Below are 26,627 nucleotides of genomic sequence, written 5' to 3'. Positions count from 1 at the left end.
GCAGAGCCGCACCTCTCCAATCGCCAGGAGACCACACTTAGTCACCGCGGAGGTCCCTGTGGGTATTGCCCTGGACGACCAGAAAAACTACTCCCAGTGCGTTAAACTGGGCTTTTCCCTCATCCTGAGGGGATGAGCCTGGGGGAAACGAGCCCAGGAGCGCCTCGTTCTCCAAAACGAACATCCGGCCCGGCTGCCGCGGGACTCCCACCGGGCCCGGCAAACACCCGGCCAGGGAGGGGCCCGGGCACCCCCGGCCCCAACTCTTCGCCCCCGCCCGCGGCGCAGCCCGGCTCCCCCCGGACCAAGCCGGGGAGGGGCCCAGCTCCACCTCGGGGCTCTTCCCGCTGCCCCACACGCCTCCCGCGCCCTCAAGACCCCTCCGGGCCGCGAGCCCCGCGCAGACCCCGCCGCACCGCCGCCGGGGTACCCCCAGCATTACCTCCGCTCCCGCACCGGGCGGTGCTTCTTTTACGCCCCTTTTGCGACGGCCGGAAAGGAGTCGGCGGCGGCGCGCGCCGGGGGCGGGGTCTAGGCCGTGCGAGGACGGCGCGGGAGCGGGTGAGGTGAGGGAGGGGCGCGGGGGGACAGGGGGTTTCCAGCCCGCATCGCTCTCATCCCTGCCATCCCTGGGAGAGACCCCCCAACTTCCCCTTCACCACTCCCAGCCACTTTTGTCACGGGCCAGCGACCGTCACCTGGTCTGCCTGTCACCGCTCTTAGCGACTGCCCAGTGTTCCTGTCACCCCCTGTTACCCCCTCCGAGTTCCTCTGTCACTCCCTCAGGGACCCCCCGCCCTTCATCCCCCTCAGCGACCTTCCAGTGTTCCTGTCACCCTGTCAGAGACACCCCTCGGAGATGCCTTGTCGTCCTCTCGTAGACCCCCCCCGCCATCCTCAGTGACGCCGTGGCCTCACTGTCAACCCTCATCACCCCCTCAGTGATTCCCCAGTGTCCCCTGACCCCCTCCATGCCACCCCCACCCTACTCCGTGCTCCACCGCCCCACTGCAGCCCCCACCGGCTGCTCTGCAGTCCCTACTGCCCTTCGGGACCCCAGGTGTCCTTCCTCCCCCTCCTGACAAATCTTTTGTGCCTCCCTTTGTCAGTCCCAGTGACTCCATCACCATCCCTGCTGCCCAGTGACCCCCCACCCCATCCCCAGTGACCCCCCCATCACTTCCAGTGACTCCTATGCCCCAAGGACTCCTCTGAGCCCCTCTGCCCCTCCATTTCTCTGCCCTCAGCCTCTCCTTTCTCCCCTTCATTCCCTTTCCCTCCTCTCCTAAACCTCCCACCGTCCTGGTTCCTTTTCCCTTTCCTCTCTGATCGCCCCCAGCACCCCCATTCCCCCTGTGACTTTGCAGTGACTCCAGTCCCAGCTGTCCCATGGGAATCTCCCGGTGCCTCTGCTCTGAGGACTCCTGTGTTTGTAGCTGTGATCAGGCAGGTGGGATTGGCCAGTGTTGTGGGTTCACCCCTGACACAGAGCTGCTGGAGTGCCCAGCCACTGTCACAGTGTACCAGGTGTCCCAAGCAGGCTTAGGGACATCCTGTGTCATAGTGTCCTGGGCCTGGCACTGTTTGGGTTGGCTCCAGGCCATGCTGTGCCTTCCCAGCCAGGGAACAGGAGCAGAGTCAGAACATGGAGACCCTCTGGAAGCTGCCCCCCAGGACTGAAAGATTTCATGACAACTTTTTTTTGTGCCTGTACTGAAAAAACACTCACAATGAGTCACCTGTCATTACCCTGCAGTAGGGACGGCAGAGGTAACACATTTCCTGCTTCCTTACATTGGTGCTTTGAGGATCAGTGACCTTTACCCATGGCTTATCAGTAGGACCTGACAGGTAGTTGTGCAGGCTGTTCAGGCACAGCCCTATCCAGCTCTGTTTGTTTAGGAAGGCACAGACAAATTCCTTTGTCCTTCCCTCAGCGCTGTCCACTGGACAACTTGCTAGAGACAAAAAAAGTGTCCCTTGGTAGGGCTTTACCTCTGCCTGTCTGGCTGACAGAGCAGGGAAGAGGCAGGTTGACAATCCAGGGATCAGCAGTAATTCACAAATTGTCCTTTTCCCCACGTAATTCAACCATCTTTGCAGCTTTATCATTTCAGGTGACATGAACTTTCTGCCCTTGATGGTCTTGCCCACCTTTCATTTTCTTTTGGAGTTTCTATTCCACATGCTCCAGCCTAGGCAGGGTGTGGCTGCGTTCTTGCTCTGGGAGAAACACTTGCAAGGGGGTTAAAATCATTTGCTTTTGAAACACTTCCTTTCCTTGCTCTTGATATTGGAAACAATCGGTGATACTCGAGGTGGAGCTTAAAAAAAACCCAAACCTTAAGGACTCCAAAGTGCTTGAAGATCAGGATAAATGTTTGAGAAAATCTTAGTTATATGGAAAATTGAGGCTGGCCATTGCTGTTATATAATCTGCACGCAAAGGAGCTTATAAAAAAAAAAAAAAAAAAAAAAAAAAAAAAAAAAAAAGAGTTTGAGTGTGTTTTCCCTGTTGAAAACAATGGGATAGGACAAGGTTTTAATAGTAATTTATCTCAGGACCTTGCAGCTGGCACATGGCAATTCTTTTCTGCCTCCTGATGTTTGGAGGTGCCTCATTCTGTGCCCAGGAGTTAGCAGGGACATAGGCCAGCTGCACAGCAGGAAGCTGGGACAGCCTGGAGTACACCGTGCCCTGACTGCCCAGGGATTTGCACAGAGTGAAGCTGGTGTTGGGGATGTACAGCCTGCCCCCAGAACAGTGGGGAAAACTGACTTGACTCCACTGTAAAATATTTAATGAGGAGAGAGATGGAGGGAGATAAGAACTCAGGGTAGTTCATGACTGACATAAGGGAATTTAAAGGAGGAAAAATTTACAGAATTGTTTTTAGTGTAAGGAGAGGTAGTGAGGGGGTTTCTGCTGGGGAAGATAAGAGGGGCAGAGCCCAACTGGTGCCATCAGGATGAACCTCCTGGGGGCAGCAGATTCCTCCTGAGGGACAGCTCTGAGAGCTCTGCTCTCTGTGACAGTGACAGGACCCCAGAGAAGGGCTGGAGCTGTGCCAGGGGAGGGTCAGGCTGGATATCAGGGAAAGGTTCTTCCCCCAGAGGTGCTGGGCACTGCCCAGGCTCCCCAGGGAATGGGCACAGCCCCAAGGCTGCCAGAGCTCCAGGAGTGTTTGGACACCGCTCTCAGGGATGCACAGGGTAGGATTGTTGGAGTGTCTGTGCTGAGCCAGTGGTTGGACTGGATGATCCTAGTGGGTCACTGCCAGCTCAGGAGATTCCATGATTCCACCAGCCTGCACCTACATTCTGAGTAAGAAGCTGTGTCTCAGCAGTGCTCTGGGGTGTGACTGAAGGTGCTCTTTGTGCCAGACCACATGAAAATGATGATAAGTCATGTGCAGGGCTCAGCTGTGGGCTTGGTGGTAGGTCAGAGTACAGAGATTCCCAGTCCTAACAGAGAGCAGCCCACTTTGCTTTGGACCAGACAGTGCTGATGACCTGGCTGTGTGGACATGTTTGTTTTGTAGTTAGGGCAATATGCAGGGAGGAGTTGGGAATAGCTGTTCTGCTTTACTAAGCTTGTCCTAGCCCAGGTAAATCAGTCTGCACAGGCGTGTAAATACCCACAGCAGGTAGAGAATCTTCAATGTCTGTGAGCTTCATCCCCACAGAGCTTCAGCCCCTCTTCATCTGCAAGGCAGTGCCTCAAACCTGTGGGAGGAGAAGTCAGGAGTTATGGAATGTCTGATTAAATGGACAGGCTGGATCGATGGCTGACGCCAACAGTGGGAGAGTCAACAAGACCAATGCCAGGTTCTGCCCTTGGGTCACAACAGTCCCATGGAATGCTCCAAGCTGGGAGAAGAGTGGCTGGAAAGCTGGGAAGGGATCTGGTAGTGCTGGTGACAGTGGCTGGACATGAGCCCAGGTGTGCCCAGATGTGCACCTGTGCTGTTGCAGCCATGGTGTGTCCAGAAGGCCCAGTGTGGTGCCCTGTGCTGGCACTGCTGGGGCACCTCCAGTCCTGGGGTCAACTCTGGGCCCCTCCTGACCAGAGAGACACTGAGGGGCTGGAGCGTGTCCAGGGAAGGGAATGGAGCTGGGGAAGGGTCTGGAGCACCAGGAGCAGCTGAGAGAGCTGGGAAAGGGGCTCAGTCTGGAGAAAAGGAGGCTCAGGAGGAACCCTGTGGCTCTGCACAACTCCCTGACAGGAGGGGACAGACGTGGCAGGGTCGGGCTCTGCTGCCAGGGAACAGGGACAGGACAAGAGGAAACGGCATCAAACTGCATCAAGGGAAGTTCAGGTTGGATATTGGGAAAAATTTCTTCCTGGAAAGAGTTGTCCAGCACTGGCACAGGCTGTCCAAGGCAGAGGTGGAGTCACCATCAAAGGAGGGATTTAAAAGCCATGGATATTGCACCAGGGGATGTGGTTTAGTGGTGGTGTTGGCAGTGCCAGAGGAATAGTTAGACTTGATGATCTTAGAGGGCTTTTCCAACTTAAGTGATCCTATGAAACTCAGGTTGCTCCAGCCCCTCACCAGCCACTTCTTTAGCGCTGCACCAGTAGGACATTGGGATGTGTGTCCACAAAGAAATGTGTTCTGTTTCCTTTCTTAGGGGAAAGCCATGGTCTTAGGCACTGGTTTTAGCTGCATTCACTTCATCTCTCAAAAGCTCTTCAGTTCAAGTTAAGTGGTTGTGTAGACAACTCCTAAAATCAAAGAGCCTTTAACACCAGTTTTTCTTAATTTCTACCTCCCCACCACACACAGGCTTCACACCTTGAACCACTTGGAATGCAGGAAAAAAATTGTGGATGGGGCAAGCCAACAGTCTAATCTTGTGTCTAGTCAGCAGTGACTAACAGAAGGTGCTAAGAAGAATAAACAAGGCAAGAGGTACAGAAGTACCTCACATCTTGCTTATTTTCCTTTATATCTCAGAGAATCAGAAAAATGAAGCGAACATGGAGCTTCAGTAGAAAAATGACCTTGGATTCCCCTTAAGTGATGTGTCTCTGATGCCCTTTTTCTCAGGTATGTGGAATGTGGTTGGTTGGTTGGTTGGTTGGTTGGTTGGTTGGTTGGTTGGTTTGCAGGGGAAAATCTGTCAGCTCAGAAATAAAATTAAGGCACTATGAATATTTAAATGTGAAAGGAAAAGTATATTCAGACTGATTGCTTGGAGCTAGGAATTATATACCCAGGTACATAAAATTTATAACAGAGAATGTCATGCAAAATCTACATTTCTCTTTCAAATTCCTAATTTACTCATACTAGAGATGGGATTGTGAAGTTACAGTCATTACTGCATTGTAGTCTTAAGACCACATGGCAAACTTTATATTTAGCTTAAAAATAGGCAAGAGATCAGGCAACTTGTATTCTGTCAATCTGTTCTTATTCACTACACATCCTGTTAAACACCTTTATCTGCCTCCAACCAGCTTTCTCACAGGCAGCTGAATCTTCACCTGTACAAGGCTTTAGTTGTCCATTCTATGCAAGGGTTGTGAGAGTTGACCAGCTCTGATCTCTTGCAAGTTTCGCCCACTTTTCTTTCAACTTTTTTTTTTTTTTTTTGCCATGAGACTTTCTAGTCTTGGTGCTTCTTCTTTCTTCCTTTTCTGTTCCTCCTTTCTTTCAGCCTGTCCACCCCAGGCCATGCTCTTCTAAAACCTCTCAGTGCTGTACTTCCTTCAAATTTGTTTCAGCATTATTTTGCTTTTCTCACACACAGATCTTTGCCTGGATACCCTTGGATGTGCACTCTGCATTTTTTGCTCTTCACCTTCGTCCTTTTTCATCTTCCATTTACAGTCTCCAGTTTTAACTATGTTTAAACACTTTTTCTCCTCTTCTCTCGAGTGACCATCAGGAAATACTTCTTACCTGTGAGGATGGCTGGCACTGGTCATCCCAGGCTGCCCAGAAAAGTTGTGGTATTTCCATCCTTGGGGTGTCATCCTGCACTACTGGCTCTTGGATGACCCAGGTGACTTCCAGAGCTCCTTCCTCCCACTCAGCCATTCCAGGATGCTGAAATAGCTCTGGTTGTGTTTGAAGCTAGTAGCAAATGACCTTGCTTTAGTGGAAAGAGTAGAGAGGAGTCACAGTTCTCTCTGTGTGAGCTCACCAGGCTGGCCCTTCTTGCTCTTAGAGAACTGGGGTGAGACGCAGATTTGCTGTCAGGCTGGGATTTAGGGAACTGGATGGTGTGAGTACAGAATCATCATTTCAGCGCACTGCACATAGATCTTTTCCTCCCACCTGTAAAAGAGTAACTGCTGTGAGCAACCCTTGAATTTGAGGGTTTAGGCTGGTAGCAGTGAGCTCAGATAGCTGAGAGGTCATGGAGCCAGGCTGGATGGAGGTCAGCAACGTGCTCTAGTGAAAGCTGCCTCAGCCCTGTTAATATCAGTATTGTTGTTATTGATACTACAATCTGTGGGAAAGTTCTGATTAATTTTTCACAAAAAAGTTGGGTTTGTGTTCTGAAACCTCCATCAGTGGTATCTTCCAAAAGTTAACTTTACAGTATAGAATAAATAGATCTAAACATTACTTTAGTTTTTTATTTAATCCAAAATATGGGGGGGTTTTAATATTTTCACTGGCATTTCATCCTAAACATGAATAAATTTAAAAAGCAAATTAATTTTAAAAAATTCTTGCAGAATGGCAAAGTCATTTTTTGCCGCACTCTGTGAGGTACCTCAGCACAGGCTTTGAGAGAGCCCAGCAGCACATTATGGAGAGATAATGAAATTAGGCTCTGAAGTAAAGAGGACTCAGCATAGAAAATAAAACCTATGTGTGTGCAGCTAAAGGATGGCAGGGATAGATGGGATATTGGGATATTCCTCCCTGTGAGGGTGCTGAGGTCCTGGCACAGGGTTGTCCAGAGAAGCTGTGGCTGCTCCATCCCTGGAAGTGTCAAAGGCCAGGCTGGATGGGGCTTGGAGCCACCTGGGATAGCGGAAGGTGTCCCTGCACATGGCAGGGGCTGGAATAAGATAGGGTTTAAAGCCCTTTCCAGCCTTGGGACTCTGTAACAGATGTTGAGTCACACAGTCTGACAGGGAACAATTGAGGGCAAGTATTAAAGTAATTTGGGGTAATTTCCTCTACATCTACCCAGCTAACTGTTAATAGAAGCTGGAGACTCCATCACAGCCACCATCAGTTGCAGTGTCAGTGCAGGGACATGTTGTCTGTCATCTCTACTGACCTGGTGCTGTGATACTAGGCTGAGAAGAAAATGCAGTCACTTACTCACAGTGACCTACTTGACCCTTTTCTGGCAGCAGCAAATCTAAACCACGTAGTAAAATAACAGTACTGGTTTCTAATGATCCTCTAAGAACTTCAGAATTAACATTTCCAGATTTAATTCTGCTTATTTATGATTTCTTCTATGAAGTCAGTGTTTACTTTGGGTTTGCAAGAGGGGACTGAGAGCAATATCAAACTGCTGTATGGGAAGCAGCCTGCGTCAAGGAAAGCAAAACTTCAGTCCTCGTACTAAAATCCTAGTTAACCTTTGAAAATCTCATTAAACCTTTGAGAACTCTCAGTAAACCCTTGAGAACTCAGTAAATTTAAGAATCTCAGTAAATGTGTTGAGAAGTCTTAGTAAACCTTTGCATTTGCTTCTTCAGTGTCTGGAGGCAGAAGTCAGCCCTGAAATGTGGTGGTTCCAGCAGGGCCTCTCATTCCTGCCCGTGGCACTGGTTGTGTGGTCAGCAGCATCATTTGTGTTTTCCTACATCACTGCAATTGTCCTGCACCATGTTGACCCTTTGGTGCCCTACATCAGGTAAGTGATGTCCACCCTGTGTCAGAGCACTGAACTGACCCTGGTCCTGTGAATTCTTCCCAACTCCAGACTAAAATAGCAGTTCTTACCCAACAGCTCCAGTTCTAAAGATACCGTTTGTAGCAATTATATATCTAGTTTTAGGTGATATTAAACTGATAGAGGGGAATTTCAGGTGAAATGTTAGGAAGAAATTCCTTCCCTGTGTGGGTGCTGAGGCCCAGGCACAGGTTGCCCAGAGAAGCTGTGGCTGCCCCATAACTGAAAGTGTCCAAGGTCAGGTTGGACAGGGCTTGGAGCCACCTGGGCTGTTGGAAGGTGTCCCTGCTTGAAATGAGGGAGTTGAGATGACCTTTAAGGTCCCTCCAAACCCAACCCATTCTGGGATTTGTGTGTTACTCTATTTAAAGGTGTCTGGGTTTGTGCAAAGCTCTAAGCTTTGGCTCTGTGAACATACCCTTAAAATGATGATGGACAAGGGCACTGGGGGGGCCTCACCACATTCTGGCTTAGAGTGAAGCCACTCACTGCCACCAGGTCTGTTGCACCAGTAAATCCATACTAAAATCTACTTTGCCAAATTTGTTCCATCAAGGCTGATATATGTAACTCAAGCTTTGCTCTTTCAGTTTTCCATGTTCTTCATTTTTCCAGTTTTAATCCTTTTTATTCACCATTTTTGGCATCAAGATCAATATGAAAAGAACAGTTAGAATTCTGAGCACAATCATTCCCTGCTCCAAGGCTAGATTGTCTTTACCATGTTGATTTCTACAGTTCTAAAACCAGCACAGTATAGTTTGAGTAATGAAAAATTCAGTGAAAATCTTCCGGGGGGACTTTTTTTGTATGTCCTTTGTAGACTGAAATAAGTAAAGTTGTATTGGAAGTATTTTTAATATAGATACAAATAATGTAGGATATGTGTCTCTCCATTTATCTCTTCCAGTGATACAGGAACAATACCACCTGAAAGATGCTTATTTGGGATCATGTTAAATGTTTCAACCTTCTTAGGTGAGTACAGAAAGCTGTCCTTGGTGAGCTGCAAGCAGTTCTGGAATGCAGCAGCTTTAAACAAGTTCCCTTTCTTCTCCAGACCATTAAACAGCCCAGAATTGTTAATGAAAAACTAAATACTGAGCAATAAATCTCAATTCTCTTAAGCAGTTAAAAGTGTGTGTCAGGGTTGTTATGCACAAATTGCCAGTATGACAGTTGCAGATTCTGGAAGGGCAAAAAATGCATTAAAAAAAACTAACAGAAAAGTAAAAGCAATAAAAATGCAAATTCAAGGCAGTCACCTGACCTGTGCTGCAAAAATGGAGAGGGGGGGAGACAAACTAATACAGCTTTAAAATTAAATAGATCCAAAAAATCTATTAATTTGACTTGTTTGCCATTATATTATTTCAATTTTATGATTGAAAATCCAGCCTTTCACCCTTCCTATTTCACTGTGCCCTAAAAAAATTCTTGTATGTTAAGAGTTGCCTCTGTCACTCAGCATCTTCCCAGGTAAACAAGGACACTGCTCCTCAGCAGGAATCTCACTGCCTGTGGCTCTCTTTGGCAGGGATAGCCACCATGTATGTCCGGTACAAACAAGTGTCTGCCCTGAGCCCAGAAAAACCCAAGATCCTCAGGCTGAATAAGCTGGGCCTCACGCTGGGATGGATGAGCTGCTTTGGACTCTGCATTATTGCCAATTTCCAGGTTTGTGCTCCGCCTGCTCCTACTGGAACTGTGTCTGTTCTATAATACCTGATAAACTGGGGATTTACAGAAAGCAACTTTGCATGGAAAGCTGCTTTTTTGTCAAATTCTCTACAGAGAATGGTTAAAAAATAGAAAGTTTGGCTTGTAATTTGTTAGTTATTCCTTATTTGCTTTGGACTTGTGAGCAGCTGTTCATGACATTTCGAAGCATTCATAACTACCAAGCATTGCAAAAGCCACACTTGGATCTCCTTCCAAGGGAAGCCTGAGATCCACATTGAAAGCCCACAGCTGTGGCTCAGGAGAATCAGGTATCAAATAATAAAAACTTGTTCCAACTAGAAGTAAAGCCAAGAAAACCACCCAACGCCACAAGTCCAGCTCTGGAAAACCTGCCCTCTCAAATAGATTTTCCTTCAAACCTTCTTAAATCCTTGAAAATTCTGCAACATTAATTCTTTTGATTTTCTCCATCCCAGGTCTCTAATTTTTTCCTCCCCAATACTTTCCACTCCAAAAAAAACCCAAATCTGATATTCTCACCCATCACACTGTGAGCAGGTCCCCATTGTTGGCTTTATTTGCCAGGTGATTGTATAATTGCCAGCCTTACTACATAAATTACCTGATAGATTTTGGGGCTTTGTTGTGGTGCCTGTAGCCACCACAGGCTCTAGTGTCACCTTGGCTCTGGCTGGATTAGGAACAGGGAAAACCAAAGAGGAAAAATTCATGGAAGCTCCACGTTTTCCCTAGCCCAGCTCCTCAAGTGCTCCAGCAGCCCTTGTCTTAGAAACCTCAGCACTCTCATTCTAGGCATTTTTTTCTTTTGGAGGCCTCAATCTATTTACTATTTTCTAGACCCCTCAGAGGTCCCAGCCTCCCATTCCACACCCACCAAGAAGAATCCTCCAGACTCTGCTCAACTCCATGATTTCCCTCCGCTGCCCTCAAGAAAGGGGTTTACTACTTTCTTTGTATTTCACAATAATCAAAACCTAGGAGGTCCATGTTAATTTGATAACAGTTCATGTATTGTCTAATCTTCAGCAAAACAAAAGTTGGAAGTGATGCACCTGCATATTGCCCTGAAATCCACTGGTGAATGAAGACCCCAAAGTGTGAAAATAGAGAATTTCTCTCTGCTGACACTTCCCTGAACAGCACATGATTTTGGAGCACACACCTTTGCTTATTTCTTAAACAGAAATTCTCACTGTGAAAGCAGCACTTAAAATTCATTTGTGCACAGAAAGTGCACAAGGAAAAGCTTGATCTTAAGAGTTACTCATTAAGATTCAGAGAACCTCATGTTTTAGGGCAGAAAACATCTGCACAATTGGGGTGCAGGAGGCTGCCAGGCCTTGCCTTGTGCAACAGGTCAGATGACACTTTTTGTTCCCTGTCTATGGGTCATGTGCTAAGCTGGGGATGAGAGGAAAGGGCTGAACACACGTGGGTTTCCACACACATATATTTTAATAATACATTTTTAGTTGGGTTGGGTTTTTTGGAATATCTTCTGGTTTTAGTTATTTTTGCAGTTTGACACTTGGTTCTCCTGGTGATGATTTAAGTATCGCTGCTTGATTGAACCTTATTTCCTCAGAGTATTCAAAGATACTAATTTTACAAACAATCTTTATTCAAACCAGAGTTCATTCAGAGAAATGCAAAACCTCATTATTTTTAATCCAAAATTGGGTACTAGAATTGTGTTTTGTCTGTCCTGTATTACATAATCTTTCATAGATGCACATGTTCCTGGGGGAGAAATGTTGTCACTCCCATTCCCTACTCACCTGCAGGGATTCTCTCACTCAATTCCTGTGATATTGTCCATTTATGAGAAGAGCTCTCACAAATCCCTGTACTGAAGGTACTGCTGTGACCTGTAACTTCACCACAAGAATTTAACAAAAGCAGAAATTCCAGAGGCTGGCAGGTTCTGGCTTCTAGACATCTCCCAATGGGTCTTCCAAGAAAAGTTTCCTGAGGACTGGCACAGTCCAGAACTGTATATGGGGTGGGAGAAATGCATCTTTCTTTCCCTAGAAATGCATCCTGTATTACATCCACGTGCTGGGAGCCTGCCTGACCTTCGGGGTGGGGTCCATTTACATGCTGGTTCAGACCATCCTGTCCTACCTGATGCAGCCAGAACTTCACAGCAAAGACATCTTCTGGGCCCGCCTGGCTGTGTTCCTGTGGAGCTGTTCCAGCATCCTGAGCAGTATCCTTTGCCTGGGCAGTGGCACCAAAACCCAGCAGCCTTCATAAGATTTACACCTACTTCAACTGAACCACCGCCATGTGCCACAAGAGGCCTGTACAGCCTGTAGTGTGCCCTGTTCTGCATTCCAGCCTGGGAATTTCAGGGAAAATGGTTAATCCCTTTAATACTTTTAATATCCCCCCTGGATATTAAAAAAAATAATAATAACTGCAAGAGGGATGGTTACTACCGTTTCTCCTCCCCTTTCCTACTGCACACCAGAGACTGAAATTAGGAAAAATAAGAGTTTATCCCCAAGAGGTCTGACTAAATTAAGAAACATGGGGCCAAAGGGAAGTATGCTTAAGGGATGGATGGTTTCTATGGGGGAAAGAAACAGGTAAGAAATAAAAGTGTGTTTCTGAGTACAGGAATGGTACGCAGCATTAGAGTTGGATACAACTGAAAAAGAAACCCAGAAAGTAGCATAGGAGGAGATACTTTTAACAGCCCATGTGGAGCAGGTCTGGCTGTGCCAGCTGGCTTGGAAACAGGGATGGTGTCCTGGCACTTGCCAGAGAGACAAGTCTGGAACACGTTTCGAGGGTGAGTCAGGGGGGACTTTGACCTCTGATCTCCTCCCTGCCCATCCTACAGTTCAAAAACCAAGAAATTTCTGACTGGCATTGCCTATCACCTTCCCTCAGCATCAGAATCCATCACTCCCTTTAGCTCTGAATTCCAAGTGCTGGAAGCAGCTGTGGGGTTTAGAGAAAGAGAGAAACACAGAATGGTTTGCGTTGAAGGGACCTTCTAGTCCTGCCCTCTTGCAGTAGGAATCCATTCCCGTTTATCCATATATTTATATAACAAATGTGGGCAAACCCACGCAGAAATAGAGGCCTTTTTCCTCTCCTGAATCATTGAAACAGTCAGGAAACTGCACCAGAACAGGTCCCCTGCTCACCACAATGGACTTGAACAGTGGATTTAAAAATTCTTGTGTCAAACAGCACCAAACCTGAATTCCAGAGACACGAGTTGCAAAACCCATTGCTTGAACACTGTCCCATCTGCAGCTGTATCCAGGCCACTGATTTAATCCCCACCAATCCCAATTATTCCCACACTGGCAGCCAATACCAACACTAAACTATATATCCCATTTCCCAAGGTTGGAGCGTCTCGCTGGGCTCTCATTCCTGCTGCTGCAGGAATATAGAATCTGTGGGGGTCAGAGGAGCAGGGACAGTGGGGCACAGGCTTATTATCCATCATGAAGGATCCTCACCTGCTGACAGCAAGGAAATCATTTGAGAAACTTGTAGAATTGTTGTATTTAACAGAAATTTTTGGTATTGGCAAACAAGATTTTCAGCTTTGAATAGGGAGGAACCAAACTGGGGGGAAGCTAAAGTATGTTCTATGAACAGTATGATCTGCTGCAAGTTACACTTCTCTTACAGGTGCCAAAAGCCCACAAACCTCAAACCTGTTGAGGTTTTTGTGCCAATATAGTCAAACCAAAATTATAGGGAAGTTGTAGAAATAATGATGTGTACATATATAGCAATGAAAGGGGAAGAGGAGGGAAAATATTGTTCTAAATTAACAGCTCATAATGTAATAAGGGAAAGATGGGGAAAGGGAGAAGCCTGTGGCCTTGGGTTAAATGGTTGTAACAGGTATTGGAAGACAGAAGGAAATGAATTTTGTGTTAGTTCTGGAGTCACAGCAGTGCCCTGTGCTGGCACTGCTGGGGCACCTCCAGTCCTGGGGACAACTCTGGGCCCCTCCTGACCAGAGAGACACTGAGGGGCTGGAGCGTATCCAGGGAAGGGAATAGAGCTGGGGAAGGGTCTGAAGCACCAGGAGCAGCTGAGAGAGTTGGGAAAGGGGCTCAGTCTGGAGAAAAGGAGGCTCAGGAGGGACCTTCTGGCTCTGCACAACTCCCTGACAGGAGGGGGGAACCAGGGTGAGGTTGTGCTCTGCTGCTGGGGAGCAAGGGCCAGGACAGGAGTAAACAGCCTCAAGCTATGCCAGGGGAGGTTCAGGTTGGATATTGGGGAAAATTTCTTCCTAGAAAAGGTGGTCAGACACTGGCCCAACTGCCCAGGGCAGTGGTGGAGTCACCATTCCTGGAGAGATTTAAAAGGCATGTGGATGTGGCACGTGAGGACCCGGGTTTGCAGTGGCCTTGGCCTTGGGGAACAATTGGACTCAACCTCAGAGGTCTTTTCCAAAGCAAACAATTACCTGAATCTATGAAAATACTCTTGGTCCTGTGGTGGAGTGTAACGGCACAACTGCCAGCCCAGAGCAAGGCAGCTGATGACCCACTGCAATGAGGGGGGGCAGGGAGGGATGGGATTTTTATATCACAATGATTAAATTCTTCCCAGTGCAGCAGGAACTCGGGCAGATAAGAAACAGCTCCTAGAGCTGTCCGGCTCAATTAGCAGAAAATTGGGTGTCTATGGTCAGATCAGTAACCAGAGCTCCTAAACCTCTCATGTCCATTTTTTAATGAGCTTTGGAAGTCTGGGTTCTTAAGGGCACGTTTGTGCCAGGAAGTCCATCCTTGTTAACCACAAAAAATAATCTTTCACATCAGGAGGTTCTTGATGTTTAATCTCATTAACCATTGAAGATATTAATATCTTAATCCTGTGAAAATCAGGTTGTCTATAAATTAATGATCTGAGTTTCGTTTGTTGTGTTGCAGGAGCACTTTTTTGGGTACCTTCCCTCTGTAAGATGTTGAAAAGTGACATTAAACACTCCAAAAAATCCATGTCTTGGATTAAATGGGGGATCATTGTCACGTGGGATGAAATCCAAAATACTTCTCAAACCTTGACTAAGAGGGAAACAGAAACGCCAAAAATCCTCTTTGCTGCAGGTCATACAGGATTCCAAGCTGTGGCCCACAGCAAGTATTCAAGGTGGTTGAGACATTAAAAAAAGATTTAAAAAAAGAATAGCCATCAGATAAAGAGACCTGGACTCTTATTAGGATGGGGAATACTAGTAAAATTAAATTAAAATGCTCAGCAAAGTGCTCACATCTGATCATAGCTTAAACACTTCCATGAGAGCATTGTGTTTGATCAGAGGAATAATGAGAGGCAGCACACAGAAAACAGAAATAATGGATTTAGGTTCAAATTAACTTTTTCACATGACAATAACCAGTGGGCTGGGACAAGCTACGGGTTGAAGGGCACAATGTGAACAGTCCATGGCACCATTACTGCTCCTCAGGCTGAGACCTCACAGCCTCAGCTCGACAGAGTCTGCAATCTGCAAGTTCCATGTTCCTCATTCTTGGCCTTGAATCCTCCTTAACCTCTTCCCTCAGTGTTTGTGTCCTCGGTTGTGTTGTACAGTGGCCTGTATGGACAGAACCTGGTGCAGAAGCTGCACTGGAACTCCCAAGAAAGAGTAAGTGATTGGGGAGGGGAATGGAGACCAAATCCAGCTGGATTTGGAGGGACAGGTGGGAACTTCTTGGAGCTCACAACCCAGTCTGAGGTGGGAGAGAAGAGGAGAGAGCTGTGCCAGCCAAACCAGCTGTCAGCTCCTTGGAATTGTGGGATCCCAGACAAGGGTGGGTTGGGAGGGACCTTAAAGCCCATCCTGTCCCACCCCCTACCATGGGCAGGGACACCTCCCACTATCCCAGGTTTCAAGCCCTGCTCAAGCCCTTGGACTTCCAGGGATGGAGCAGCAACAGCTGCTCTGGGCAAGTTGTGCCAGTACTTGCTGAAGTTCTCATCTCATAAAACTGCTGGGTCTTCGAGTGTAACTCTAAATTTATCCCTCCTACATCTTGAGGAGAGCCTTGAACCTCTCTGCTCTTTGTTAGTTGAGCTCTGGATTGAGCATTCAGGTTTTGCAGGTGGGTATTAAATTCCCAGTGGGCATCATCCCAGTTGGAGCAGGTGTTTTCCTGGTCATTCTCATTCTTCAGCACTTCATTCCTGGGGACTCCAGATACAATGAGGAATTTTGCTCACCAGTGGGAATAGTTGTGGATGTAGGATCTCACATAGGATGTCACAAGTCACAAGCCATCCTTGTGCCACTGCAGGTCCAGAGCAGTTCTCACACGGATTTTTTTCCCCCTCTGTAATATAGGGCTACACCACCCACATCATCAGCACCGTCTCTGAGTGGTCGCTGGCATTCTCCTTCCTCAGCTTCTTCCTCACCTACATCCGTGACTTCCAGGTAAAACAAAGTTAATGTTCCCTGTGTCTGAATAGCCCAGTGTGGTGCAGGGTATCCTTAGATTTTATGGGATCACGGAATCATTTTGGTTGGAGAAGACCTTCAAGGTGATGGAGTCCAGCCATTAACCCGGCATGGATCAGTCACCAGGCCTGGAGACCCATGAGCAGCTCTAGGTGACCCCCACAGAGTCTGTGTTACCTGCTGTTGCCTGTCTGTGGAATCGCTGCTGTGTTAACCATAGCTCCAGCATCAGGCTGGCGTTAACTGGCCTTGACTGGCCCTGACTGGCTTCACTTCCAGACCTGTCACAGCCACAGGGGCCTTTTCCTCCAGGACAAGGCAAATGGTGGAGCCAGTCCAGAGCACAGCTAGGAGCCAGGCACATGGTTCTGAGACAATTTGTTGGTGTTTCCAAAAATCTTTGGTGTTTCCTCTGGCCACTGAACCTCCCAGTGCCAGGGCAGTGAGGGAGCCACTCATGGGGACTCTCTTTGCTTTCCCTCTACAGAAAATCTCCCTGCGGGCCATGGTCAGCCTGCAGGGCCAGACCCTGCACGAGAGCCCAGGGAGCTTCAGGGCAGAGGATGAGGCGCTGCTTATAGCAGGGAGCATCTGATGGATGAAGAAACTCAGGAATTCAATAGCAATAGCAGCTGTTATTTCTAAACATTTATTTTATATTAAAAAGTATGAAGTTACTGTCTTGTACTTGACATTAAGGGCTTTGCTATTAACCCACAGCAATGCAAATGTTACCAGTACTGTGAATAAGTCTGTGACATTTCTACATTTTCCAATGTCATGAAGGATTAAATGAAGGTTATGAATAAGTTGTGTCTCCTCGTCTCTTCCTCCATACCTGGTTTGACCTCCCTGACCCTCCTCTCTCCGGTGCTCCTCAGGCTAAGTCCTTTTGGATGGCGGAGCCTCCAGCCTCACCTCCGCTCCTCTTGGGCCCAGGGGGCTGACCCATGCCCTGCACTTTGGGCCAGATGGGATGGACCACAAATCCACCCCATCCTTTGAGCAGCCCATAGGGAAAAACCTCTTCACACACAGCCTGCTCTGGAGGTCAAGAGGCGGCTGAGCAGCTCCCTCCTGCTGGAAGGGCAGCCCTGTGCTGGCCCTGGAGAGGAGTGACAGGGAGCAGTATGAACCACACAGGCATGGAATCCCAGAAGGGTTTGGCTCAGAAGGGGCCTTAAAGCCCATCCCATTCCACCCCCTGCCACGTGCAAGGACACCTTCCATTAGACCAGCTTGTTCCAGGCCCTGTCCAACATGGCCTTCCCTCCCTCCCCCTGGCAGGTGTGGGAGCTGACAGGCAGGTTGACCCAGGAATTCTCATGCCAAGCACGGGTGGAAGAGTCGGCCAGGGCAGCCCATGTCCTTTATTCCCGCCCAAGCCAAGAACTGTCTCTTAAACACCTGAGAGTGCAACCCCTGTTCTCGTGTCCTCGACATCCCTGGTGTTCCCTGAGAGCCTCCAACCTAAGCCAGCTGCTCCTTCCTCCAGCTTCTTCCAGCAGCTCCCAGAGTGCTGACAGCCCTTATCCCAACCCTGTGGAGTGTCTGTATGCTCCAGAGCCTCTAAGTGCCAGACACACCAGCTGGTTCCAGGGTCAGTCCGTGGGGACAACCTCCCACACTCCAGTCATGCCCAGACCAAGCCAGAAGCCTTAAAATTGTACCAGAAGCCATGAATTCTACAAAAGTACAGTAGATTAAGGGGATATTTGATTGCACAGAGACCTATCAAGTACCTCCACAGCTGCCTCTGAGCCCTCCTTGACAGGAAGAGCTCAGCTCCCTTCCCAGGTTAATTCTCAAGGCTTGTACATGAGCTCTGGCACATTTCCTCCCACACCAGAAACCTTTACTGTGGCACTTTCCCTTCCTGGAGGAGCAGGCAAAGCACCAGAAGAGAAATTAATCTGAGCTGGAGGCCTCCTGGAAACCCCAGCAGTTCCCTGAATAGCTTCTTTCTCCCAGATTTAAATGGGATGTCTCTGTCCCTGCTACTGCATTTCCAGCCTGGTTCAGCCAGACTTCAGATAATCTACATGGTGGAAACGACATTTGGGGCCAAAAGATGCATTACTACTGAGGGCAGTGGGGTGAGAGAACAGTGGATGTGATTCATGTGGAGTCACAGAGAACCCTGGGCATCATGGCCTGGGAAGGTTTCCCAAATACTGTATTTTACCTGATGATGAATCCCCAGGGATCCCAGCCACCCTGGAGAGCTGCACACTTGGCCACACACTTCCTAAGCAGAGAATACCCCAGTCCCTGATTAACTGCTCCAGTGTAGAAAAGGTGATGTTTCAGCTGAGAGAATCCTTTTGCCTCCCTCAAGACTCATTAAACAAATGGTTTAAGCAAGAGATGGCCCAACAGTGATGGGATCCCTGCAGAGGAGAGAGAGCTCTTCTCCTGATATGATGGGAAGAGAAGAAAAAAACCCAGTTGATTAATTCACGTAGACCTCAAGGAGGCTCTAGAAGGCATCTGCCTGCTCACAGAGTTTTCTTCACCTCCTCTTCTCTGCTTTCTCCATGGATCCCTGTCAAACATTGAGATGTTGATCCTGACAACAGACATCCAACCTGCTGCTCCCAGAAGCAATTCCTGACCCAGAGAGCAGGAATTTCTCTGCAACTTAATGTCACTGTGATGAGCCAGCCAGGGTAGACTGAGGTTTAGGTTGGACATTAGGAAATATTTCTTCCCCCCAAAGGGTTGTCCAGCCCTGGCATAGCTGCCCACAACAATGGAGTCACCAGTTCCAGAGGGATTTAAAAGAACCCATGTGGATGTGGCGCTTGGAGGACATGATTAATGGTGGCCTTGGCAGTGCTGGAGAGCAGTTGGATTCCATGATCGCAGAGGGCTTTTCTAATCTCAGAGATTCTGATTTTACTGCCCAAACCAGTACATTCCTGAGTTTACAGTTAAACCCCCCAAACAGTGAGGGATTCACTGTTCCCTCACCAGCCCAGCACCACGTGCTGGGATTCCTGCAGGTCCATGGAAGTTCAGCCTCAGAGCATCCAATTCTTCTCTATTTAACAACCTCCTCAATGGCAGGAAAACCCTTTTCCTGCTATCTCACCCTTTGCCAAGAGACAGGGATAAGCAGCACCGAGGAGCAGCTCCCTGCTCCCTGCTGCTCCAGTTAAACACAGTGAATCCCTGCCTTTTCCCCTTCCCTGCAGCCTCACCAGCAGAGTCATGATGCAGGGTCTGGGTTGGGTGCCACCTCCCATAGAATCATCATGGCTGGAAAAGACCTTCAAGATCATCCATCCAAGTCCATCCCACACTGCTACTGTAGCCCCATAAACCCTAAATCACATTACCCAGCGAGATCCAGACACCCTTCAAACAACTCCAGGGATGGTGCCTCCACCAGCTCCCTGGGCAGCTCCTTCTATGCCTGACTAGCCGAGCACTGAACAGATTTACAGGGTCCATTAATATACTTGAATTGCCCTGACCAGCCTCCTGGGACCTTCTCACACACTTACAGCCCATGAGCTCCACATAAGCCCAAGCCTGAGCATCCAGCCCTGGCCTGGGCTGTTGTGGGTGGCCCTGGTTTCGGCTCTGCCCCAGGATTTGTTCTGTGGACAGTCCTCAGATCTTGATTCACAGAATCCCAAGATGGTTTGGGTGGGAAGGGACATTAAAGATCATCTCATTCCACCCCTGTGTCATGGGCAGGGACACCTTCCACTATCCCAGGTTGCTCCAAGCCCCAGCCAATCTGACCTTGGACACTTCCAGGGATGGGGCAGCCACAGCTTCTCTGGGCACCCTGTGCCAGGCCTCACCACCCTCACAGGGAGGAATTCCTTCCCAATATCCCATCTAACCCTGCCCTCTGTCAGTTGGAAGCCATTCCCTCTTGTCCTGTCACTCCATTCCTTGTCCCAATTCCTTCTCCACCTCTCCTGGAGCCCCTGTAGGCACTGGAAGGGGCTCTAAGGTGTCCCCAGAGCCTTCTTTTCTCCAGGCTGAACATTTAAAGCTCTCCCAGCCTGGCTCTAGAGCAGAGGGGCTCCAGCCCTCAGAGCCCCTCAATGGCGTCTGAATTTGCTCCAGCAGCTCAACATCCTTCTGCTGCTATTGAGCTGCAGGGCTGGAGGCAGCTCTGCAGGTGGGGTCACACCAGAGTGGGGCAGAGTGGCAGAACCTCCCTCCCCTCCTGCCCACACTGGGGGATCAGCTGAGGGGTTGGGGGATTTCTAGGCTTAGGCATGTCCAGGTCTCACTCACCAACACTCCCAAGACATAGTCCCAGGGCTGCTCCATCTGCTGACCCCCAGCCTGGATCCATTCTGGGGTCACCCCGACCCAGGTGCAGCACGTGGAACTTGGTCTTGTTAAACCTCCTGAGTTTCCCATGGGCCACTTCTGAGCTTGTCCAGGTCCCTCTCAATGACTCTCTCCCTCAGGGGTATCCCTGCTCCCTCAGCTCAGTGTCACCTGCAAACCTGCTCAGGGTGCCCTCGATCCCTTCATATGTCATTAATGAAGATGTTAAATAATGCTGCTCCCAGTACAGATGCCTGAAGGACACTACTGATCCCAGTACGGATCTGTGAGGGACACCACTGGTCACTGATGCCCATTGGACCTCAGCCGTTGACCACAACTGCCTAGATGTGATCATCCAACCCACACCTTATCCACCTGACAGTCCACCCATTAAATCCATCTCTCAAATGTAGAGAAGGATACTGGGGAGAACCACATCAAATAGTTACAGAAGTCTAGGTAAATTACGTCTGTCAACCTTCCCTTATCACTGATGGAGTCACTCCTGTTGAGCTTCTCATCCACCAACACCTCCAGGTCCTTCTCTTAGGGCTGCTCCATTCATCCCCCAGCCTGGAGTTGTGCTGGGGGTCGCCTCAAACCAGAAGCAGGATCTCATCCTTGGCCTTGTTGAACTTCATGAGGTTCACACGATCCAAACATCTCCAGCCCATCCAGGTCCCTCTGGATGCCCCATCCCTTCCCTCCAGCGTGTGACCCCACCAAGTATCTCACTGTCAGCACCATGCTGAGGGTGCCTCAATCCCACTTGTCCACATCACTGATAGAGACAGCACTGGTCCCAACACTGATCCCTGGGGGCACCACTTGTCACTGGGCTCCACTTGGACATAATTGTCTACAGCTGCAGACCACAACCCTTTGAGTGCCACCATCCAGCCAATTCCTTATCCAGGGAGTGTTCCACCCATCAGATACATGTCTCTCCAGTTTTGAAGCAAAGCTGTCTTGCAGGACAGTGTCAAATGCTTTGTACAGTCCAGGTAGACAATGTCAGTCACTCTGCCCTCCCCTACCAGCACTGTCACCTTGTCATACAAGGCCACCAAATTTGTCAGGCATGATTTGTCTTCAGAGAAGCCATGTTGGTTGTCACCATAACTTATTAAAGAAATATCTTTAATAGAAATATCTTTAATAGAAATATTGATATAGTATCGATACCCAACTGTGACAGAAAAGAAGTCTCTAACAGTTTAAAGCTAGAAAGTGTATGTTTATTACGGCTGGGCAGCACACAGGATATTTCCCTAATTCGCACTGCAAAATTCACAGGCAATTACAAAGCCTTTTATTTACAAAAGTGTTGAATACCCAAAATACAAATGCATATTCATACCCCTGTCACCTCCCATTCCTTGCTTTGTATGCTAATTGGCAAAAAGGCTATTAAGCATGCATACTTTGTTTCCTAAAATGAGTCGGGGTTCTATTCTGGGGAAGGATCACCCAAAATGAGGAAGTAAGATGAGTCTTCCTCGTCTTGACCTTTCAACTTTTCCAATGCATTCGTGACAAATGAATCCTTGGAAGAACTTACAGTTTCCTGTGTTCAATGGGTCCTTTAAGCAGGAAATCTGCAGCTATCTTATGTCCTATTTACCACATTTTGGTTTTCGTTACAAGCACAACCACATAGACATAAAGCTGACAAGCAGTGAGTTATTAAATCTGGGATATCTTATCTAAGATCCATCTTCTGTTAACTGTGAACAAAGTTTACCTATCTACTTCAGCTGTTTCAGCAACTTATTATCTTAATGTCATGGGTTAGTTATTTTTCTTCTAAAAATCCCTAAGTCTTCAAATTTAATGTCTCAACCAATCACCTCTATTTTCCATGTGACTTAGCATAGTTTCCAGAAGGATCTTCTCCATGATCTTGCTGGACACCAGTGTGACTGATTGGCCTGTAGTGTGCTGCATCTGCTTCACTTCTCAGTTGAAAAATGGGGTCAAATTTCCCACTTTCCAGTCAGTGGGAACTTCACTGAACTACCACAGCTTCTCAAATATGATGGAAAGTGCTTAGGAACTCCCTCTGCCAGTTCCTCCAGGATCCATCTCATCAGGTCCCACAGACCTGTGCACCTTCATATTCCATAAATATTCCTGAATTTTATCTTCTCAAGTCCAGAGAAAAGAACTGAGCTGGTGAAGGGTATGGAGCATAAGTCCTATGAGTAATGGATGAGAGAGCTGAGCAACTCAGCCTAGAGAGTATAAGTGTTGGGGTTAGGTTTGTTCCTTTTTGTCTTAAAGAATTTTTCCCCATATGTTACTAGATAATAAAGTACTGGTACTTAGAGGGTAGTTGACTAACACGAAAAGATGTGGCCAGGAGGGAGGTCACACAAAGTTTGGGGAAGGGAAAAGGACAGGGCTGGGGGAGCTGAGCTGCTTTTTCCTGCTCTGGGCATCGGAGAGGACGGTCAGGCTGCTGCTTGCTGTGGGAAGAGTCCACTGTCAACATAAGATCCAGTCCTGGGAATTCTACCACCATCCATCATCTGCTGGAGTGCCCAGAAATTCAGAGCCCCCCTGCCTGCCCTGCTGGAGCTGGGCCAGCCCCATCCGGCCGTCGTGGCTTCTTCAGCACTGCTCACTTTGCCGGGACACCCTCCTGCCTGCCAGGACATTCCCCCTGCCGTTCCAGCCACCAGCCCAGGAGTTTCCACCGTTCCAGCTTGGTGTTCTCGGAGTCCCAAGGGATCAGACTGCCCCAGGCTTTGTGAAAGAAAACCCTCGAAGTTCCTGGTTCTGTTTATTATTAATGCTGTAGTTGTTGTTGTTTGTTTGCCTTGTTATACTTACTAGTAAAGAACTGTCATTCCTTTCCTCATAGCTCTGCCTGAAAAGCCTCTTTAATCTTCTAAATTATAATAACTTGGAGGGAAGGGATTGGAATTCCCCATTCCTAGAGAGGCCCCATCCCTCCCTAGCAGATACCTGTCTTTCAAACCAAGACAGATTTTGGCACCCAAGTGTGAGGCATTGAGAGAAAAAGGAATAAAATTCCTTGAGCGACCTAATTTCTTGTGTACTGGATATAGAAACCTCATTATGTAGCATCATGTGGTCTAACTTGCCCTGGTTCAGATGGCATGTGTTTGTAGCTGTATTTCTTCCATTTGCAGGCTCTTATCTAAACATGGGCCCTATAACTGTGGCTGTTATCTGAAAATATACTTCCCTCTAGCCACCCCCTGGCTCTCGCTAGCTCAGTTATTCAGGGGTTTTAGGGAAATAGATTTCAGAGAGACAGAATAGAGATTTCAAAAGAGTGGCTCTCACCCCCAGCTTCCGTCCAAGCTTTATTCTCGATGTGATGTTCCAGGAGGCCGAGGAGAGAGAGAGAGAACCAGGAAGAAACAGGGGTATATCTAGTTTAGGGCCAAGGAAAGATATTGGCCCTGAGCCAATAGGGTCAGGAGTAGGTATGATAGGGAAAAAGGGTTGAACTACATAGCACAGGTTTCAGGGGGACTCTGAGGGGAAAAAACCATTCCTCAAAGGAACACAACATCTCCCCCTTTTTTGTTTAAGATCATTAGAAGAAGAACATTAGGTTACACGGAATGTGGGTTTTCCCACCAATTACAATTGGTGGGGGAGCCAACCTGCTTTAGGTTTGCCAACTCTACGTGGTTGATTTCTGAGGTAGAAGGTATGAGACTATTGATAGCCTTGAAAATCAAACAGCGTAGTATCCCGAACGCTATTGTTACAGAGAAAAGAATAACAAGAAATAACAAAATTGTTTTAACTATAGAAGTCCACCACCCTGTAAGTCCCCAGCCTTTGCACAGTTCTTTGATCCAGTCCTCAGATTCTTGCTTCACTTGTCCGATCAAGCTGTTCATGTTTCGAAGGGCAGAATGGATATTTGGAGCCTTCGAGGTCAGGTTTAGGCAACACAGTCCTTCTAATTCCTGGCATTCATGTCCATGAAGTAACAAGAGATAATCTATAGCAGCACGGTTCTGGAGAGTGGCCTGTCTGGTAATTTCCTCATCTTCTAGGAGAGAGCTGATGGCGGTGGACGTTAAATTTGCCTGTTTGACTACCCAGCACTCTAGATGGCCCAATTTACCTAGAGCTTTAGCTGCTGCAACCCACGGAAGGAACAGGGACACAGCGACTCTTTTTCACTTGGCCCAATGAAAAATTTCTGAATTACAATTTGGATCCAATTGGTCAGCACTTCTCTTTTGAATTTTGTTTGCTGATTTGTTTTTATGAGTCCATTCACCAATTAAAGTTTGGTTGGGTGTCAATACGGACAACCGCCCTATGGTACATGGCCCTCCTAAAAGCTGAGACGGAATTCCTGCCCATGCCCGATCCCCACAAACCAAGAACAATCCCTTCAGGAGGCTTCTGGGTCTTGAGTGAGATGGGTTTTCTGCCTCAATATGGCTTATCTGATGACATCATCTTTTTGCAGAAAACTCCTCACGATACTGTTTTATATTGTGGTACTCATTAATGTTAGGAGGTTTTGGGTAGATAGAAAAATGTATGCAGAATGATGCAGGGGAGGAACCCAATAACTCTAATTCTTGGGGTTCTTGAGATACCTTGGGCAAACTTGGCAACCACTCCTCTAAGGGGTTCACGGTCATCCCAGATTTCTGCTGATGACCCTTGTATGGTCGGAAGGTGTTAGGCTCTGGAATCTCAGCTGACAGCCAGGAAATAAATTTGATTAAGAGCTTATCAGGAAATTTTAGATCTGTTGAAATGTTTTTAAGTTGTTTAAAAGCACTCTTTTGATTTCTCGATAAACGTATGCCCATGTTTCTGATGTTTTAAAAGCAAACTGTTCGAAAAATCTTAACCCCTGACGTGAAAAACCAAAGACGCCGCTGCGTCCCACTCGCTCCCGAGGTATCAGGGGCACGGCGGGCTGCCCGCGGCTCGGGGCGGCCGTCTCTGGCCGCTTCTCCCGACTGCGGGGACACGGGCAGGGGGGTGTCCCGGTGCCGCCTTCTGTCCCGGGGCCCTCCCGTAGCTAGCCCACCCCAAAAACGCGCGGTTCTCCCCAGTACACAGAACTCAGCCGTTCCGCAGAGAAAAAAATCTCAAACCGCGTTACGCAACACACTCCGGCGCAGGGTCCTAAAGCCCTCTCACTATTAAACTATAGGGATCTTCTAGCGAACCCCGCAGCACGTGTTGCAACGTCAGGGTTTTCTGTCTAAGATCGATTCACTTTTGTAGTAAAAGCGAACTCCCGACCTTGTCCTGCCACCCCGAGCTGCTCGAAAACAGCCGATAGGGGCCAGGTAGTTGTGCCTCCCAAAGAGATTATTAACCCCTTAAATAGGGAGTTCCTCTTCATCGTGGGCTTATTAATATTTCGTAACAAACCGACGTTGGGGGCCAACTGAACTATACTTCCCTCTAGCCACCCCCCGGCTCTCGCTAGCTCAGTTATTCAGGGGTTTTAGGGAAATAGATTTCAGAGAGACAGAATAGAGATTTCAAAAGAGTGGCTCTCACCCCCAGCTTCCGTCCAAGCTTTATTCTCGATGTGATGTTCCAGGAGGCCGAGGAGAGAGAGAGAGAACCAGGAAGAAACAGGGGTATATCTAGTTTAGGGCCAAGGAAAGATATTGGCCCTGAGCCAATAGGGTCAGGAGTAGGTATGATAGAGAAAAAGGGTTGAACTACATAGCACAGGTTTCAGGGGGACTCTGAGGGGAAAAACCATTCCTCAGAGGAACACAACAGTTACCAATTTTTCTTTATGGGTTGATAAAGTGAGGAATTAATGGATCTTTAACTTCCTCTGGAAGGCAGGCACATGGATACATGGCTATCACAGACTAAGTACATGTTTTTGGGGTTACTTTAAAAATGGTGCTTTCTGTGAGGAAATTACAGTAGGTGAAGTTTTTTCCCAGCCCTTCAACCAGTTCTTTGTGCCTCCCCCACCATCTTTTGAAGAGTTTAAATTTCCTCTAGATACTAACCAAGTGTTGCTGATAATCCTAGCCTATTTAGCTTTCAGAGATAAGGTGAGGTTGACTTGGATGACTGCACAGACAGCTGCCCCAGAGACTGGGAATACTGTCATGGAGCCTGATGCCATCCCAAAGACTGGGAATATTGCCAAGGGGCCTGACACTGCCCCACAGAATAGAGACGCTGGCCCACCAGCTGACCCTGCCCCACAGCCCACCTCAGAAATGAACCACCCAAATTGGGTGGGGGTTCTGGTGAAGGAGATGGGCAAAATGCTGAAGGAGCACATTTCCCCAGTGGTGGC

The 26,627-nt window shown here is 48.0% G+C and overlaps 2 protein-coding genes across 5 annotated transcripts in view; one reads left to right on the top strand and one right to left on the bottom strand.

Annotated features, from left to right (window-relative positions):
• Window positions 1–558, bottom strand: part of CEPT1 (choline/ethanolamine phosphotransferase 1) — a 30,907-nt gene extending 30,349 nt beyond the window's left edge. For 2 of the 3 annotated variants that reach the window (XM_040085354.2, XM_040085351.2), the window contains exon 1: window positions 443–558. The gene's annotated coding sequence lies outside the window, so the exon portion shown is untranslated. Of the gene's footprint in view, window positions 1–12; window positions 230–442 lie in introns of those variants that run through there. The other variant, XM_040085352.1, reaches the window with a different exon arrangement.
• Window positions 499–16,839, top strand: DRAM2 (DNA damage regulated autophagy modulator 2). 2 transcript variants are annotated; one of them, XM_040085355.2, is made up of 9 exons: window positions 499–566; window positions 4,962–5,054; window positions 7,682–7,839; window positions 8,789–8,856; window positions 9,416–9,555; window positions 11,614–11,791; window positions 15,135–15,217; window positions 15,914–16,006; window positions 16,518–16,839. In XM_040085355.2, exons 3-9 carry the CDS (start codon window positions 7,709–7,711, stop codon window positions 16,623–16,625), a joined length of 801 nt encoding a protein of 266 aa, XP_039941289.1. In that variant the 5' UTR covers window positions 499–566; window positions 4,962–5,054; window positions 7,682–7,708; the 3' UTR covers window positions 16,626–16,839. The 2 variants fall into 2 exon arrangements, with proteins under 2 accessions (XP_039941289.1, XP_039941290.1); XM_040085356.2 differs by having other exon boundaries at window positions 537–561.
• The last annotated feature ends 9,788 nt before the right edge of the window (window positions 16,840–26,627 follow it).

The sequence above is a fragment of the Hirundo rustica genome, chromosome 24, assembly GCF_015227805.2.
Source record: "Hirundo rustica isolate bHirRus1 chromosome 24, bHirRus1.pri.v3, whole genome shotgun sequence".
NCBI lineage: Eukaryota > Metazoa > Chordata > Aves > Passeriformes > Hirundinidae > Hirundo > Hirundo rustica.
This window is presented reverse-complemented; position numbering and strand designations above follow the sequence as displayed.